Here is a 19,832-nt window from a genome sequence, read left to right as displayed (position 1 = left end):
CACAGGCTGACAGAATTTTGACCATTTTCTCCTTTCCACACAACCAAAGCTGGGGAAAATAAAAAATAGCTGTGGAAAGGAGCAAGGATGAAGTGCCAGGGCTGCACATCCCATTCTCAAAGCCACCGTAGGAAATAAATTCTTGCTGGGCTCCCAGATCCCTTCAGGGCTCTTTGAAAATCCTTCCCAAGCCCCCACGGATCCCCAGGGCCCACATTTCCCTCCCCAGCCCCGCAGCAGGGCCGAGCACAAAGCAAAGCTGCCGTGGCAATGGGATCAGCAGGGATGGCAGCCTGAGAGAGCTCTGCCCTGGGCAGGCACAGGCACTGTGGGACGTGGGGAGTTCAGGGATGCTCCCTGCTCAGGAGAGCTGCAGAGCTGCCTCCTGCAGCCCAGCACGGCACAGCAGCTGCTGCAGGGAGCCCAGGGGACACTGAGGTCACTGTGGGCAGGCAGCTCCTCTGCCACAAGGAAAGGCTGAGAGAGCTGGGCTTGCTCAGCCGGGAAAGGGAAGGCTCTGGGGTGACCCAAATGTGGCCCTCAGTGCCCGGAGGGAGCCCCAGGAAAGGTGGGGCAGTGGTACAGGACAAGGGAGAATGGCTTCACACTGGCACAGAGGGGGGCAATCAGGGGTTGGAAGGAATCTTCCAGTGCTGAGGCCCTGGCACGGGGTGCCCAGAACAGCTGTGGCTGTCCCTGGATCCCTGGCAGTGCCCAGGGCCAGGCTGGATGGGGCTGGGAGCACCTGGGGCAGCAGCAGGTGTCCCTGCCCAAACAGGGGGCTGGAAACAGGTGATGGGAATGGAAAGAGGGGATGGGAATGGGAACAAGGGATGGGAATGGATACAGGTGATGTGTATGGGAATGGGGGATGTGTATAGGAACAGGTGATGGGAATGGAAATAGGGGATGTGTATGGAACCAGGGGATGTGTATGGGACAGGTGATGTGTATAGGAACAGGTGATGTGTATAGGAACAGGTGATGTGTATGGAACCAGGTGATGTGTATGGGAACAGGGGATGTGTATGGATACAGGTGATGTGTATGGGAACGGGGGATGTGTATGGAACCAGGTGATGTGTATGGGAACAGGGGATGTGTATGGGAACAGGGGATGTGTATGGGAACAGGGGATGTGTATGGGAACAGGTGATGTGTATGGATACAGGGGATGTGTATGGGAACAGGTGATGTGTATGGGAACAGGTGATGTGTATGGAACCAGGTGATGTGTATAGGAACAGGCGATGTGTATGGATACAGGGGACGTGTATGGGAACAGGGGATGTGTATGGGAACATGTGATGTGTATGGGAACAGGTGATGTGTATGGATACAGGGGATGTGTATGGATACAGGGGATGTGTATGGGAACAGGTGATGTGTATGGAACCAGGTGATGTGTATGGGAACAGGGGATGGCAATGGAAATAGGGAATGTGTACAGGAACAGGTGATGTGTATGGGAACAGGTGATGTGTATGGAACCAGGGGATGTGTATGGAACCAGGGGATGTGTAAGGGCTGTCCCAACACAGGCCACTCTGTGATTCTCTCATGCCATGTATTGCTTACCCTCCACACCAAGAATCCCTAGCTGGTAAAATAAAAACTGGAATACTGAACAAACACTAATGCAGAACTCCTGTGGAGAAATAAGAGATTTTTAAGGGCAGTTGCACCTGCTGTAAGGTGTGGGGATGGATTGTAGAACAGAGATGTGCAGAAGGCAAGCTCAGCCCTGAGGAGCTGCAGCTGTACCAGTTACCAGGGGTTAAGAACAGGCCTGCCCTGTGTGCAGTGAGGATGGGGGCTATAAAAGGGGGGGTTGGCTGGCTGAGAAGAGAGCTGGAGTTTGATGGCTGTGCAGGAGAAGGAGTCAGTGCTGTGAGGAGCTGCCCATGAATCACTGAGGAAGCATGGAACTCCTGCAGTAAGATGACAACAGCATAAAACGTAGCACACCTATCACTGCTCCTAATGTGAATTTTTAAATTTCCGGAAGTTCAGATTTTAATGGTAAAATCTACATGAGAGATGAACCAGGACTTCAGCCATGTTCTTGTGCCAAATTCAGCCAGAACCATATATTTCCCTTCAGGAAATAAATATGCTGCTGTGTTCCAGAGGAACGGCCTCAACCACTCTGATAACACCATCACAACACTCTGTTTTGGTGTGTTCATGGGGAACACACTGCTTTAACTCACCAAGACTGTCTGGAGCCACGGGAGGGGAAAGGGACAGAAAAGGATTTGCTGCCAGGTGCAGCTCCCCACTGCAGCACGGGGAGAGGAGTCCCCTGCAGAGCTGACACTGCCCCAGGAGGGCAGAGAGCCCCAGGTGCTGCTGCCCAGGTGTGCTCAGGGACAAGCACCTGTCCCCAGCCCTGCCCTGCAGGGACACACAGCGGAATGATGCTTCTGTGGAGCCCTGAGCACAGCAGGCAGGGCACAGGTACCACCCCAGCTCTCTGAAGGGTTAACAACCTCATCCCCTGAGCACAGCAGGCAGGGCACAGGTACCACCCCAGCTCTCTTCTTCCTTGCATACCTGCCTTTTCTTTTGCTTTTATTATTTTTATTTTGTTCCATTTGTATGTTTGCCCGCTAAGGAAAAACAAGTCCCCCAGCAGCTTTCTGCCAGCCCTGCTCCCTGGAATTCCAGAGTCTGTCAGCCCCCAAGACAGGGCCCTTAACCACTCTGCAGCACATTTCCAGGCAGGTACCTCACCTGTGAGGTGACCAGCCCTATGGCTAAGGGCTGAGGATGGAAATCCAGCAGTCTGCAGGGCTGAGGATGGAAATCCAGCAGTCTGCAGGGCTTTTCTCCTCAGCTATCCAGTGAATGGAACAGAAACAAACAAGGCAGCTGCACAAGGGGAAAGGGCTACTCGGAAGCCAGTCTAGGAATCAGACTCCAGGGAGCAGAGCTCATGCAGATGGCAAAGTTTAAAAGCTGCTCTTGAGGAATACTAGGGGCTACAGGTACAGCTACAAGTAGTCCAAATTTTCTTGTTCAGATTGATCTTACAAAATTCACTAGAGCTGAAAGCATGAAGAGACCCCTGAAAGGAGAAAAGGAATTTGGGGAAACTGAGCCTATTGGGGAAAAAATTGCACTTTGACTTAACTTCAGGCACAAGCTTAGATTATCCTGGCACAAAAGAGTAATGAAATTTGACACTGTGCAAGCTGCATCCCCACATACCTGGTATCTTCTACTGAGAAAAGTTCAGTTGATGACTTTGGAAAGCAAAACAGACCAAGGCCCCTGACCTCAGTGGTTTGTTGTCTAACACTTTGAGCTACAGTAATTAGGTATCTCATAGTTTCAAACTGTGCCTAATATTAGCCCCCATTCATAAAAGGGTGATTAAATACCCTGGCTGCTAACACTCAAGCCTGGCAAGGAATCAGACTTAATAAAAGCAAGGGTAAGAGTTCAGAAACTTCCAAAGGCTTGCACAGTTCTTGCCATATGCGGTTTGTGTCCCAGGCCAGGCTCCTCGTGCACACATTTACTGTTCTGTTTGCTCACTCCTGTCCCCTTCTGCCTTGGCTACTGAAAGTGACCTAAACTTTGGGCAACAAAAATGGCCCTGAAGCAGACTGCAGTGAGAAATGAGGCATAAACAGAAATCCTTCCACATTCAGATAGGACACCAATCTGCAGCTACAGCAAACCATGTCATCTGATCTGGGCACAACAGAGAGCAACACTCCAGAGAGGATTTCCTGCGCTGTTTTAGGGTGAATGCCTGCAGGACCCAAAGCAGTGGGTCTGTACCAGCAGGTATTTTTTGGTTAGTGCAGGTTTGTCAGGGTGCCCCTGTTATTGGCAGCGCTGTCCCACAGGCACTGAAGAGCGAGCACATCACTGATTTGCAGTTCTGCTCTGCTGGGGACTGCAAACACACACTGCTGGCAGAGTTCAGCACAGAGAACTCCAGAAACATCCACAAAACCTTCCCAGGCTGACTGCAGCTCCCCCGTTCTGAGGAGCCCCAGCAGGGCCCAGTTTGGGACTGCAGAGCGAGCTCCCCAGCCAGCCCAGCCCCACTCAGCGTGGTTCCCCTCCTCTCCCCCCTCTGGACAGTTTGCTCAGGATTATACAAGCTGATTTGCATGATTATATAATCTTCTTTTCAGCAACATCCCTCTGAGAAGAGCAAACAACATAATAGGAAAACCAGTAGCACAAGCCAACTCTTTCCAAACCCAGTGTCTGCAATGTGCAAAGGACACAAAGTAAGGGGAGGAAAAAAAAAGTTTCTCTGTGTCTGTTACCAGATTTTTCATACAGACCTTTCCCAAGAGCATGAATTCCCAATGAAAGTAAGCCAAGAAACAATGTGAAACACAAACACCTCTCAACCTGCACTGTGGCCAGTACAGCAAGTGAAGCATCTCAAGGTGTGTACAAGGGTTGTGATTTACCTCTTTGACAGCAGAAGTGGCTTTGGGGCAGTGTGAGAACTCTCAGATGCTCTTTCCCCCCCCTGGCTGAGGACACTGGCAGGCTGGTGCTGCCACTGCTGCTGTTCTGACACTGGTTCTGTCTCGCAGCTGGCTGAACTCAGCTCTGACAGCACAGTTCCACGATCTGGAGTCAGGGTTCCATGGCACAGACACAAACCAAGCCCTGGCTGACACAGGGGCCTCCACTCCTGGTCTCTTCCCTCAAACACTCAGACTTTGTCTTAGGACACCGAGTAAGTGAAGCCTGTCATATTCCAATCTGCAAGCAGGCTCTTCTGCTGGCTGCTAAAACTACTTATGATGTCAGTTACTTCAGCAATATTCATCTAAAATTAATGCCTTATAAATAATCAAGGAGTAATCTGCTTCCGTCTGGCAGGCTAACCCCAGAAAGGAACAAGTGTAACATTTCTGCAAGAGCAAAGAAGGGAAGGACGCCTGACCTCGCAGGCACACCCGCCAGACAGTCACACACCCTCCCCGCCCGGCATGACCCATTTTATCTGCCCTGCTCACACCTGGAGATGTCTCACACAAACAGCCCCTGATTCAGGCTGCCTGGGACCCTGAGCTGCCCCAGGGCATCTCAATGCCTTGTAGGGTTCCAAAGGTTTCAGTGACTCCTTATCTGCTCTCCAGATCAAACACAGCTCTGTCTGACAAGCCCATGCAGGTCAGTGTGCAATGCCTCACCTTCCCAAAACGGTGATGCTGGCCATGGATCCTGGCCTGACATTCTGCAGCACCTCACAGGTGTGAAGGGCTGTATGAAAAGCACACTGAGGATGGAGATGGTTTTTAATTAAAACACCAAGTTAGGGAACAACTTACAGCTAAAAAACTTCACTTACAGCCTAAGTGCTCCTATAGCATAAGCTCCAGTGCTGCAATATTGCAACCTGCTTCTGAAAGCTGCTCTAAACTACTGCCCAATAAATTCCTGCAAGGCTCAGAGAACATCTGTTTCTGTCACCAGAATCAGATTCTGTACCAGTTATCGAGCTCCCCATCAGCTGCAGGGTGAACCACTGAGCACCTGGGGGTTTTCACCTTTTCCATTTCAGAACTCCACAACTTTCTTAGCAGAGACAAAGACCAATGCATGGTGATAGAACAGTCTGCCTAAAACAGCTCAACTTCTCTGAGACACCCTTCAGAGCCATTAAAAGGATTAATGGTCCCCTAGCAGAAAATCCCTGAATAATACTGTGATCAGATCTACAAGGTCCCACCAAGGAAAAGGCCCAGAAATGGGTATTTGGGGCCAATTCATGAGAGGAGGAATCTTGTGGCAGAGAAGGACAAAGCCAAACGGAGCCAACACGAGTGGTGAGGTGAAAGCAAGAAATCAGATAAATGTGTGCATGTGGAACACAAGGATTCGCTGTCCTCACGCTGGGGCCCATAGGTGAAGAGACAGCAGCATGGAGCTGGTAACTGGGAAATAACACAGCAAAGATGGGCTATTTCCATGGCCCAAGGGCCTCCTAGGACCCCAGGGCTGGGGCAGGAGCAGCAGGAGCTGCATGAGCAGCTCCTACCAGGATTTCTTCCTTCCTGAGCACTCGGAGCCCCTGTGAGCCCAGGAGCCAGGGAGAAGGCTGGCTGCACTCCTTGCAGGCCATTTGCATATGTTCTTAGTATGCAGAATGGCTCTGGATGTAATTGAATTGTTGTTTTTGCCTCTATTAATACATATGCAAATGAGTCACTCCTGCAGCTGTGCCGTATTAATCATATGTGTGCTTCTGTCTGTCTGCCCTGCAGACTCAGGGCTGCAGGAGGGGGAGAGGGAGCTCAGTCTGACCTGGAGGAGAGCTCACTGATGCACACACAGCTCTGCTAGCAGAGCAGGCAGCAGGCCTGAGCCACCACTGGAAGGCACGCAGGCTGGGCGTTTTTCAGTCTTTTTCCATTGTTCATGGATACGGATGGAGTCTGAAAGTTCTGCAGGAAGGACTGTTAATCTAGACAAAATGAATGTGCCACCCCTGCTAATTCCTTCCCCTGGAGCGGGGAGGGAGCTCTAATTTGACAAGGCACGGAGTGGCCTTGGTATTGTTTTACCATGGGGATTTACTGCCTGCAAATGTCTGCTGTGGTGTGTTCAGGTACCCACAGTGCTCAATAAGCACAAAGCACTTCTGTGCAGCCTTCTGCAATCACTGTCCTCCCTGAACTGACTGGGTTCTGATAAAATGATGTGAGCAAGCTTTTCCTCCAAATCTATTTCAATAGGATATAGTGGGTTTACTCATAAGGTTCTGTAAGATTCTGTCAAAGGCAAGAATGGGTTACTTGAATGCCAACTCCAAAGCCCATTTACCCACCAAGAATGAGATTTACTTGAGCTGTGCTCTGTGGTTCATGCTTTTACACAGCCTACCCCAACCTCCAGTGCCCAGCAGGTGCCCAGAAAGTGAAAGTGGCTGCCCCTGGAGTTGCAAGGAGTTAACTGAGAGGAACTTTTTCATTTAAAAATGTTGAGATTTTTCAGAGGTGCTCTTGGCAATCCACGGCCTCTCACCCCACCCCTTACTTTTAGTATCTTTAGTACCTTAAAATCATCACTAAGGCTTCATGAAAAACCCAAGAAACCTTGGAAAGATGAAACTTTTAGAAGACAACTTACCCCACGACAGCCCAGAGCTCTTCACCCTGGTTGGATGGCTGTAGCTTCTTTCACATGGAGAGTTCCACCTGTTTCTAGCTGTAGGACCTTGGTCTTCCCTGACCCTTTTGAAATAGCCACCTTGGCTACCATGGGCAGTACAGGTGGCAAACACCTGGTGGCCAACAATTCACTTACCCAGCCAGAAAGAAGTGGTGGACAGAAGCAGGGAATACAGAATAATAGATAGAAGATATTATATTCTCTATATAATAGAACACATTAGATTACAATAATTATTATATATTCTATATATAATAGAATATATGTAATATCTATAGAATAACCTGCATAATGCAACAATTTAAAAAAAACTATTTCAAAGGGTATCCAACAAAAACTGTTGCTTTATTACTGCTCTTATAATTGTTGCTTGTGATGGCCACAGGAAACAGCACAGCCATGCACTGAGCTAATGGCAGATGGACAACTGCCATCTCCTGGTTATGCTAATGAGAAATGGCACTTGTCCTGCACTTGGTTGTTTTTGTCCCCAGATGTGTGTGCTCATAGTGAAAAACTAATTCAACTTTTTTTTTTTTAATACTTAAGTGGATTGCATGAGTATTATAATACTGTAATTAAACTGTGCACTAATGATTCAATCCCTACAAATGAAGTCAGAGTCCAATTATGAGGACAGGTGAAGTAAAAAGCAAACAGGGACAGGATATTCTCACTGTTGAAAAGCCAGCTCAGATGGTATTTAAAGCAAGACACTGCCCAGCAAACAGAAGAAATAACCTGCACTGCTAAAAACCAGGGTACCTCCCTGTAAGCAAAGAAGTGCTTACAGTAATATCCAAAGAGGTCACCAGTGCAGAGTCCATGAATAATGGATGAAGCATTGCCATCTCTTGGCTGCATTCACTGGGCACAATAACGGGGTGCTAGACTTTCCCTCACCAGAAATAATTCAGATGTCTTTGCAGCTCTGGCAACCTGACTCCCCAAAACAAGGGAAGAATAAGGTTTTTCAATATTCAGATGCACCACTCCAGTGTCTGTACAGCTTTTTCAGTCTTCTTTCACAGATCTGAGGTGCTGTAACACTGGAAGGTCAACTGCCTAATCTGGCAAAACTGGTTATAAATAGAGATTATAGCAAGAAATCAGAAAGAGATCTGCAAAAAAGCCCCCAGTTACTACATGTGCTTGACAATTAATGCAGGCCAATATCTCTTGAAGAGCAAGGGGAAGTTCTGTCCTCAGCAACATTTCAAATGAAACTCAAGGAGATACTCCAGAGAAACAGCCTGGAGTGGTGAGTGCAGATCTGCAGCTCATCCCTGCAATGGTCAAGAAGCCAAAAGGAAGCTGGTATGTAAGGAAAAAAAAAAAAAAAAAAGGTAACAGATGTTTCATGGAATACTTGTGTGACCACTGGAACACTCTGCCTCCTGACCAGCAGCTGCACACTTGTTAGAGTGCTCTGTCCTTCCCAGTGATTATGGATCCTTGGGATGCCTACAAGCAAGGCTTTCCAAAGGAAAATTTGTACTGAGCTGACACCTAAATAACAGCAGGATGAACAATCCTGCACAGCCCTCCAACTCCACACAGGCTACATTTTTGTCAAAATCTTATCTCTAACATCAGTGTCTGCTTGAGGCCCAAATATTTCCAAAACTCTGGTCCAGTTTTTAGAATTCCATTTAAGTTCAGTCCCTGGTATGCATCTTACCACACAGCTAAGAGAACAGGTCTGTAGTAAGAAAAACCAATTGACCCAAGTACTTAATATAAGAAGTAGAGACTAAAAAACTCGGTCAGACTGCTTAAGGTCCAAGGTCTAAGGCTCCTCATCTGTGTACAAACAGAGAACCCAGGACTCTCCTAAGGACTGGTGTCCAGAACTCAGACCCAGCTAAAATGCTTTCACACAGACACTGATGGCAGATTCCCCTGGTTCACACACTGACAGATTTGGACATGAGGCTGAACACAACCACAAATAATTGTGAAGCCCTGCTTCATGCTGAGATGGAGAGGGAAGAAAGTTTGAATGCTGGCACTCCCAACTTTTTGGGGTGTTTTTTTCCCAAGAGCAGATGTTTGCAGGAAGTCTGTATTACATCAGACTGCTCTGGTGTTTTGACAGGACACAAAATGTCCATACAGTAAGACTGCACAGGCAGCTGTCATTATTCATCCAGCATTATCTCTCAATGGAGTTATGGGTATATACAGCATTTGTGTTACTGCCAATTAATCAGTTGTTGTCACTATCTGGTTATCAAACAAGCAATCTGGGAAATCTGACCCATTCCCACTCCCAACGGTGCAGATTCCTCCCAGTTTTCACACTGTGTGATTAGTTCCCCTCTTTCCTAATGCTCAGAAACTACTCACAAAATACTTTTTATCAGAAAAGAAACTTTCAGATGCAATTTGATAAAGAGTTTGCTCAGACTTACGGTAACATCTATTCCCTACTTAGCTATGCCCACGATGACTGGCACCAGAACAAACCCTGCAGATCAGTTTGTGCAAAACTTGTTACCCCACATCTATGTTTACAGCTTGGAATGTTGATCTTCAGGATGGAGGAACTGAGTTCCCTCCTCTGCTGAGGCACACAGGAAAACATCCCCCAAGGCATCCAGCAGTACTGCTGAGTCATTGGCCTTGTTCAGTAAAACACAATTCACGTCCAGCTTCTCTCTCGTGTATTTGAAACGTAAGGTATCACAGCCGCCATCCTGCACCACCCCTGAGGAACAAGACCAGGTGATGTTTAGGAGGGGAAAAGCTGACATAAAAAACCTGTGTGCTTACCCAGAGGGATTTCACCACAGTAATGCTCGGGACTGACTTTTCTCGGTAACAGGAAAGCTAAAACCGCTTTTTTCCCCCCAAATGGCATTCTTGCCATTGCAAGTGGGAATGAGTGAATCCTTGGGACTGACAGACAGAGCTTTATCAGAGGACAGGTTCAAGCTTGCAGCGAGGCAGTTCCAGCTTTTCCAAGGCAGCCCCATCCCTCTGCTTCCTTTACAACATCTCACGCTGCAAGGGTCAGCTTCCATCCGAGCCATTGGTGTCTCTGTGGATCCTGGAAATCAGGGCAATCCCACGTGGCAAATATCAGAATCTGAGCACCCCAGAGGGGACTCGGAGGCGGGGAGAGGAAGGGGAGCTTTGGATGACAAATCCATCACTGTGAGCCAACAGGGCACCTCAAAATGAGGGACTGCATCCTCACTGACAGAGAGGTGCTTTGCCACGGGAAAGCAACCAGGTGCTTCTTCTATAAACAGTGTGCGTTTCATTTACAAAAACAAAAATGCGATTTTGACAACCAGGGATAAAAAAAGCACTTCCTGTTGATCTCACAGTACACTACTGAAGCCATGACCCGACTTAAAATTCTCTAGTGAAATAACAAAGACGTGTTTATTGTTCCATAAACAAACAAGAGACATTCCTTGGCTTTGTCTTCTCTGAGATAACGCTGTGTATCGAATTTTGCTGGGAGCAACAAACTGAGCATTGTGTCAGGTCCTTTGATCTCCCCTGCTTCAAGTACACAAAGTCTGAAAGATGAGTGATACGGAGGATAGAGAGAGAAGAAAAGAGGGAACATGCCACTTTTCTGACCTTTTCCTGCCTGATGACCAGATGACAGAGGGTGTGCAGGGAACGCCAGAATTTTAAGTTAAGCAGGGGAATGTCTGAAGTAAGAAGAGCTCCTCCTTGAAAGGGACTGCAAAGCCATTTAAAGGTGGGTTTGGACCAAAAACATTCAAACATGAATCTTTCTTTATGACTCAACAAAGTCACCGCTGAGCTAAACTGGATTTGTACAGAGTTTGGAAGGCACACTCTTTCTAGTCCAGGAACTAAGCTGAGCTCTATTCATGTTAGCATAGGTGGGCATCTGTTTTGAATCCTGTATGATAAAACCATTCCAGAAGCAAACCTAGCCTGACTCTTTTAAATGGCACCAGAAGTTAAGAGGCATGTCCAATTTCTATCAGATAGACTGCAGTGATAGCTAAAAATCACTGGCAAGATGCGAAGAAAAATCAGCTTCAATTTATTTCTAGCATATACATGCCCTTAGAGATCAGATCTGAAAAATCTAAGAGTCTGCTAAGTCAGGAATTTGAGCCTCTCCCACTGACTGGCTGCCAAACTCTCCCTCTAACTCCAGACATGTAGCAAAACAACATAGGTGAATTTGGTCAATATTTTCATTTTAATGTCCTCTGCACAGAAACAAGAGGCCTTTGAGGCTCTCAACTTTTCCATAACCTAAACTCACCCTAAGATCCTTATGACGGCAGTCACTCTTGCACAAAGCCCACCTTTTAACAAGAAAACTGTTATTGTGATAGAGCCTATTTTAACCAGGATCCTTCAGCCCACAGCATGCAGAGATGCAGCCCAAAGCTGGTCCTGAAACGAAAGTAATCCACCCTACCATCTTACTGGAGCACTGAGGCATTATTTTAGGACCAGCTTGAATGACTGAAAAGATAAGAATTAGAATCAGAGTGTTGTTTTTGCATTGCTAGCTAGCTCCATGTTTGCTTTTCCTCCTTCCCTCCCTCTTGCTTCCATATGTCTGTTCATGTGTGTTTGGCTATTAAAAGCACTTTATCAATACTGAAATTCAGTTCAGAGGGATGACTTCTATGGCTCCCATGATTCCTACGCCGCCCACAGTATTTGTAACTCAGAGAATCAGAAACTAACACGCAGACAATGTTGCTTTTCATACAAAGGCACAATAGGAATGAATGTATTAACCTCTGTGGTGCATGGAATGTGTCAGCTTACACACTGGCAGCTATTTCTGCGAAACTCAGCTCACTTCCGCTGGCTGTGTTAAAATAAAATAAAAAATAAAGCAAAAAAAAAAAAAAAAAAAATCTTCCCCAGAACTGTGTCCCACGCTCTAGCAGGCTGGCCAAACAACTGGAATATCTGATGTCTGCTCCACAGGGATGTGGGCCAGGCTGGGCTGGAGGATGCATTTCCCAGAGCCAGTCAGAAAGGCTGAGCCTGCCCAAGCAGGTACAGAGCTCTGCTGCTGCATGGCACCTGGCAAACAGCAATGAGATGCACTTGCAGGGCAGAGCTTGGGGCTTTTATGTTTCTAGAAGAGAATGGCAATCCAGACTTTGCAGGATCAGAGACTATTTGGATCTGGATTTCCTCTCAGCCCCAAACAGTTCTTGGCTTCCTCCTACCACCCAACATACATGCCAGGCAGCAAAAGTCCCACTGTGGCAATGGACACCATATTTGCCTAATTCCAGGGACTCAACAAGGGCTGTGTGGCTGATCAGGAACATCCACAGACTTGCTAGCATTGTCCATTACCATGGACAGCCTAATGCCTCCAAAATTCAGAATCCTGACAGTCTCAATCAGAAACACCTGGCTACCAGGTCAACTCTTTATTGTAGCTGAAAAAAACTCAAACCCTTCAGTATCTTTCCACCTGTTCTCTCATTGTCTATGTTAAATTAGAATAATCACCAATTATCTGCAATACAGCAGTGCCTCAAATGCTCTGGGTACCATAAAACACAGTAGGAGGGGCCAGTTATTGCTCTGAAGAGCTTATGGCCTAAAAGGACATAATCACGTTAACGACTTCTAAGCAGTTTAAAAGTGCTTGTCAGGACACAGCTCTTCTGCCTGACAACCCATTTCAGCATTTTGGGACTTCACAGCCTGCAGGAGAATGGTCTAATGGAAAAGTGTCCTGGTTTCAGCTGGGATAGCCCTGCCTTTCTTCTCAGCAGCTGGTACAGTGCTGTGCTTTGGATTTAGGATGACAATAACGTTTGGTAACACATCCGTGTTTTGGCTGCTGCTAAGTAATTCTTACCCTAAATCAGGGATTTCTCAAGTTGTGAGAAGCTGCACAAGAACGCTGGGAGGCAGCAAGGCTGGGACAGCTGATCTGAAGGGGCCAAAGGAATATTCCACACCAGAGAACGTCACGTTCAGTTAATGAGCTGGGGACACGGGCTCAGGAGGGGTCAACCACTGCCTGGGCCAGGCTGGCACTGGTCAGCAGGTGGAGAGAAATTGTTTTCTTGGGCTTTATGCTTCTCTCTTTTCCATGACAATCATTGCTATTTCTGCTATTGCATTTTATGTGATATCATTTATGGAACCGTTCTTATCTCACTCCAGGTTTTACCTCGCATTTCCCATTCCCACTCTTGGGAAGCCAGAGACCGGCTGTAGCACTGAGCTGTTGTCTGGGGTTAAACCACGTCAGCAAGAAAAGCAAACGTACTGCTACGAGGAAATTCAAAGTACAAACCTAAAAGTAGTTAACTTGACAACAGGGACACAAAAAAGCAACAAAAACTTCCAGCAAGGTGAGAGGAAAACGTGAAACGTGTTATCATTTGACGGCTCTTCTGCTTCAGAGGCAAGTTCTGCGCCGAGAGGAGAGCCCAGAGAGCCCTGTTAACTGCGCTGTGCTCCAGGAAAGGAAAACTGGTGTTCATGTTGACTTAACCTCTGCCTCCCCTGCATTGTGCTGGACTTACCTGCAGTTGGAGAGGGCCTAAGCCCGGCGTTGCTGCGGCAGCAGCTGCCATGGTAGTTGGGATCAGCTGAACGGGGTAGGGGTCACCTAAGTAAGAGAATAATAGAGGCGTCAGCACCTTTTATCTGCTCTCCACCTGCAAATTAAAGTCCTGCATTCACTCTTTCCAAAAGCCTTCTTTTGTGTGCCTCGTTGAGGCCTAATGAAAAGCTCTATTGTGCAGCCTTTTACTAACACTCTTTTCACGATTCTGGCTGGGAGAGGAATGTGAATAAAAGCACAAGCAATTAAGGCGGAAACCTCATCCTTTTTCATGATGTATTTAGGGAAATGGGGGGAAAAAAAAGTGCACATTGATCAGAAGGCTGCACTTCAAAAAAAGGAAAGAAAGAAGATGGGGGTGGAGGAGAAGAAAAGGAAAACAGTACAACCTTGATAAGATCACAGCATTAGAAGGGAACAAATTTACAAGCTTGTCCAAAATATGAAGTTAACTAAACTCCGCTCACTGTTAGCAAACTGAGCCTCACGCAGAGCAGAAATGGCACTCAATTGAACACTGCTTTCTTTCAGGAGGGGAAAAAAAACCTCACTTTAGTGGCAAGGTTTGATCCTGCAACAGGAAAAAGCACGTGAAGCTAAGGAAATCAGATACAGGCCTTTGAAATCCCTGCACCAACTCCGCTTCATGACTTGAGACTCAATTTTGCTTCTGAAGGAAAACTACTTCAAGTTTTAGCAAGAACTGCATTGTGCTTAATGAGATAAAGGGAGCCAGTAAAGGTTTTAAGAAAAATTGCAGGCACTCATGAAGGAAAATTACCTGAAATGGCAAAAATTGAGATGGAGACCGGCTCATTTTAATGATATGGAGAGCTCACTTTTGGTCAACTCTAACACTTCTGGTTTGTTAAAATAAACTTCATACTACCCCATCCACAAAACTATGAGAAAAACCAGCAAAAATAGTAAGAAGTGTTACACACATTATATTGCTTCTTCAGGTGATAAAATATTTTAACACTTCCGCCCAAATAAGGCTCATAGAGCATTTCTGTATGTCCCTGTGTTCTGGTGGCATGCCTGATTTCTGTAGCACAAAAACAGACTATGGAAATGAGACTGTGGAAAAAGCAGAACACTCTATCAGGAAAATCTACCTAAATGTTGCTCTACATTTCCTTAAAAAGACATATTAAAAGTGTTCCCCTTTATTGTGCATTTTTGAATGAACTAGGCAAAAAAATACAAAAGACAATTAAGGAGGTAATGCAGGGTGTTTTGTACAATCATTAATACTTATTATTGAATTAAAGTTTCAAATGTTATCAAGCCTTGATTATAGGAAACAGAAAACAAAGGGAAATAAATTTAGGTAATTAAAAAAAAAAGTTAGAAACAGGCTGTGTTGGTGTGCACACATTCAGTTAAGTGGCTAATGTTTATTTTCCCTTTTTATAGTGCAACCTTCTTCAGTTAGACCTTGTCATTCAAGGATTTTGATCTCCCTGTCAAGAACTAAACACCACAACTTCTAGTGATGGAGGACCAACAGCAACTGGGCTGGCAAAGCATCGTAACAGATATCTGACTTAAATAAATGTGCAGGTTTATGTTTGAGAACATCTCAAGCAATGCTCTGTTGACTGAAGCCTCACAGCCATTCAGGGCTGGCCAGCCAAGCAATGCAAACCAAAATGTCCACCAGGCATCCCCATTCCCAGGGGACTGCACCAGCCCCAGGCCACAACAATTCTATTTATTTATTTGTCAGTGGGCACAGATTTCCTGACATGCTTGGCTTTCTTTTTCTTCCCCAGTGAATGCCATTGTTTTACATTGTCCAGTCCTATTTTGCTTTCTGAGGCACCCACCTTCCTTTTCCTATCAGGGGCTGAATCAAAAATCTTTCTGACTTGGCATTTTCTGGAGAGCACCTTGTGACCTGAGCAGTGGCCTCAGACACGTGAAGGCACAGAGAAAAAGGCAACAGTGGTCAGAGAGCCAGGGACAAAGGTGTTCAGCTGCATCCCCACAGAGTGAGCTCAGCATCATTCCAAAACTCCCTCCGAAAGATGACATTCTGATCAAAAAACCACCATGACAGAAGATAAAATGTTTAATTTTTCAACTGAAAACAAAAAAGAACGAGGGACATTTTCTCAGTAGGATGCTGATTCTTACAGCCCATTAAATTCCTAGTTCTGAATGATTTGTACTAAAACACATCTATTGCAAGATCAGCTTCCCTGCGCTCTCCCACATTTTTCTCCACTCACAGCCTCAGTCCATCGTGCCAATCCATAAATCCCACTGTTCCCACCAAGAGCCCAGAGGAAGAGCCAGGAGTAAAACCCACAGACAGCTCTCCAGACCAGGGAAGGTTCTGGAGCTCTGTCCATGAAGCATTCAGGTCCTGACACCACACAGAGCAGGAGCAGCTGCCAGCCCTCAAAATACCAGCCAAGATCTCAGGTCTTGTCTGAGAAATACACAGGTTTTGCTGTTGCTCTAGAACAGGCTACACCTTTCACTGTATCCTTAAATTTATTCCCATATCAGAGTGGACTTATTGACTAAACTGTTTTAGCTAAAAGCTAGTTTCCCCCAGATTTTAGTTTTAGCTGGGAAATGCGTGTCTTTACACTACATCTTCGGTAAATATCTTATTTTTAGATGTAAAAAGTAGCTACATTTTTCTCCCAAGCTCTAGGAGCATTTCAGGAATGTGAGAGAAGACAGGCAGTCCTCAGAAATGGGTATTTCCCAAGCCACTCACAAGTCTGAAAACTCTGAAAACACCAATAAAATCTCAAACAACCATACTACATTTCCATTTATAAAATTCATTATTAATCAAATGCATGCAGGCAGGAGCATCTTTCAGCCAACAAAAGAAACATTTTGTGCAGTCATTTCATGTTCCAAGCCACCTCTCTTGTTATGTGTGGACTTTTTGAACAAACAAAGCAGCAGAGAGAAGTTTTATTGTTGTTTTTCTTTAGTAGGCCATATGGTAAAACACGGAGCAGATCAAAGGCTGAGATTTTTATGGTGACAACAAGGTAGAAACCATTTCATTAGCTGGTGTATTATTGCCTAATACATAATTATTTCCCAGCTAGCTGGTGACATCACTTTGAAGAGCAGAATTCTTCAAGGCTGGCTACATAAGGAGGACCCAGGATTTATGCACTGGTGATGCAGCAGCTGAAGAAGAGGAGGGGAAAGAAATGTCAGCCTGGGGGAGCTGAGGGGGGATAGCAGAGGGGGAATATCAGAACAGAGAGGAATATTATTGGTGCCCACTGTGGGCAGTGCCAGTGGATCAGGGCAGAGCACAAGGCTGAGTCCTCAATTCTGTGCCAAAACTTTATTTCTCTCTCTATCCTTCTTCTGGTCCATCTTCCACAAACATACCCAGAACCTCTTTCTGATAATTTATGCACTGCAACTTCTTTCAATTTCAAATCACACCTTCATCCTTGCCCAAAATAATCTTCCAAGATCTTGCTTACAAGAGGATTTTTCATGAAGCACATTCACTTTCAAACTACTCTTTCTATGAATTCTCCTGTGATCCCCACTGAAAACCCTTTTCTGCAGCAGTTGAGCTGAGGGCCAGAGCCAAGGGGACATCCTGTCCCAGCACACAAAATAACAGCTCTGTGTTTAGGAACTTCATCTTCAGATGACTGGCTACCAGCTCACAGGTATGAAACCATTCTGTACTTGTGGAAATACTACAATGGCTCCTAAACCATTTATATGTTTTGCAAAATTTTATCAAAGGAGTTTTTAAAGTTAAAAAACATTAGGATTTTTTTTCTTAAAGTGAAAATAAAGCATAAGAGTTAACATAATGTCTGTTGCACCATTCACCAAAACCCTGAAGATGGTTTTTGTATTCCTTTTTCTGTCACTCATCTCATTTATTCTCCTTCATGGTGTAATCCCCCCCAGTGTCTTGTCTTGTCTCCTGACAGGCTGCAAGCTCTTCAGAGCAGGCACAATTGTCTTACTTGCTATATAAATCAAGTTACATGCTAATGTTAAATTATAATGTTTTGACAGGATTTTAAAGTTGAGCCTGATTATATGAAACAATAGAACACTGATTTTTTTTCCTGAAATTTTCTTCTCTTAAAAGAAGGATACCAGAAGAGGAGAAGTAGGGCATTTATTCCCTGTGATTTTTAAAAAACTCATTGCTTTTCTCCTACCTTTCTGGGATAGCAAATGAAAAAGAAGTTGGAGATCACAGAAGGAGAAAAGAAAACAGTGTAAAGAATAAGAGTACGGAACAAACCCCAACACTTAAATTATAATTTCCAAGACCAGCATGCTAAACTAAATTCCATGAAAAATACCAAAATAACCATTTTCTTATAGTACATTCTGTTGACTGAAAAGGAATTCTACATTCTCTTCCCCCAATTTTTGACAAATTCTAGAAAAAGCCACAATAATTTTACACTCAATTTATCACTTAAGTGTATTTATAATGAATAATCACAGCTGATGGCCAGCTGACAGGTAAGGCACTGCATCTCTTCTCCCCACTCATTTATTCTCAGTCTCATTTTCCTTTCATCCTCTTGGTGGGATGGTGGACATGCAGAAAAAGGAGTGGGAGGCTGTGAAAGACATGAGCAGCGTTCCCTGGTTTCTGGCTTTCAATCAATAAGAAAAAGAGCACGAAGAAGACACCCCCAGTGGCTTCCAAAAGGAAATCCCAGCTGGTTCAGACCTTCCCCACAAGGACAGCCAGAGGCTGGGAGCTGCACTCTGTCCTTGGAGCTTGGCAGGGCCAGCTGAGCAAGCCCTGAGTGATCTGATCCCATCTCCTTGAGGACCCTGCCTGGAGCAAGAGGCTGCATGCAAGCCTTCAGACACCCCTGCCAACAGAACAACCCCTGAGTTCAGAATACACATTTTTAAATGTTTTTCTTTCTATACCTGTGGAATAAATCACGCTTACTCAAAAACTCCAGCTTCCAAGGAAAGCCAAAGTATTTCCATGAAGGTTTGTACCTGCCCATGAATTTAAACATCCAGGACTTTATTCTGTTGTCCAGCTATGGATAATGGTGGAGTAAGAGTAATTGTTCATGCCTAGAAACTGAGCTGAAACTGCCAGCCTGTTTCACAGGTCCCCACTGCTCTGCCTGTGCTTTGCTGTCACTGGAATTGTGAGGAGAAGCCACAGAGGGATGGGGAGCTAGGGAACCCTTTCATTTAGAAACAGCCTCAGCTGTGTTGTTCTGTTCTGCAGCCCTGTCTCCTTCCATTCCATCTGCAACCCCACAGAGCCATCACAGCCCCGTGGGTGCTGAGAGGCAGAGCTGCCCCCAAAACCTGCTCCTGGCTGTGCCTATCCACAATATCCACAGTGCCACTGCTCTCCCTGACCTGGGGGAAACCAAAACCTGCTCCTGGCTGTGCCTATCCACAATATCCACAGTGCCACTGCTCTCCCTGACCTGGGGGAAACCAAAACCTGCTCCTGGCTGTGCCTATCCACAATATCCACAGTGCTCTCCCTGACCTGGGGGAAACCAAAACCTGCTCCTTGCTGTGCCCATCCACAATATCCACAGTGCCACTGCTCTCCCTGACCTGGGGGAAACCAAAACCTGCTCCTTGCTGTGCCTATCCACAATATCCACAGTGCCACTGCTCTCCCTGACCTGGGGGAAACCAGGGTTGGGTCATACGCTCATTCCTGTCCAAGGCATGAACAGCAGCCCTGGAAGATGACCACCATCTATCCTCACAAAGAAGCTGCAGCATGTGGTCTTCACAACACAGCTTCTGTTTTTGCCATCCTGATAAAAACACAGCAATGCCAATATTTTTTCCTTGTGATTTGGGGATTGTCATGACCTGTGTGTCAGCTGACACAGTTAAATCAGAAATTAGCACTCAAGTCTCTTTAGAAGACAGAAACACGGGCACAGAGCACAAGTAAAATTGTAAGACAATCCACATGATACTCCATTAAACATGAAACATGTGACTGAAAAACAGAGACACATCAGCAATTTTCCCTGAGGAACTTTATGGTATTTAACTCCTAAACATTAATTTTATTGTATTACGTGAGGAACCAATTAACTGAGAGCTTCACTTTTATCAGACATCAGAATTATTGTTC

At 45.7% G+C, this 19,832-nt stretch overlaps 1 protein-coding gene across 5 annotated transcripts in view; it reads right to left on the bottom strand.

Moving 5' to 3' along the window:
- Positions 1-19,832, bottom strand: part of SOX5 (SRY-box transcription factor 5) — a gene marked incomplete at its 5' end in the record, with an annotated part of 282,823 nt that overhangs the window by 64,095 nt on the left and 198,896 nt on the right. For all 5 annotated transcript variants that reach the window (XM_084206503.1, XM_084206502.1, XM_084206504.1 and 2 more), the window contains one exon: positions 13,677-13,762. In XM_084206503.1, coding sequence (XP_084062629.1) covers positions 13,677-13,762 — 86 coding nt within the window. The remainder of the gene's footprint in view (positions 1-13,676; positions 13,763-19,832) is intronic.

Source organism: Fringilla coelebs (genome assembly GCF_963513975.1).
Source record: "Fringilla coelebs genome assembly, chromosome: 5".
Classification (NCBI taxonomy): Eukaryota; Metazoa; Chordata; class Aves; order Passeriformes; family Fringillidae; genus Fringilla; species Fringilla coelebs.
The sequence above is the reverse complement of the archived record's forward strand: the minus strand, read 5'-3'. Positions and strand labels throughout refer to the sequence as shown.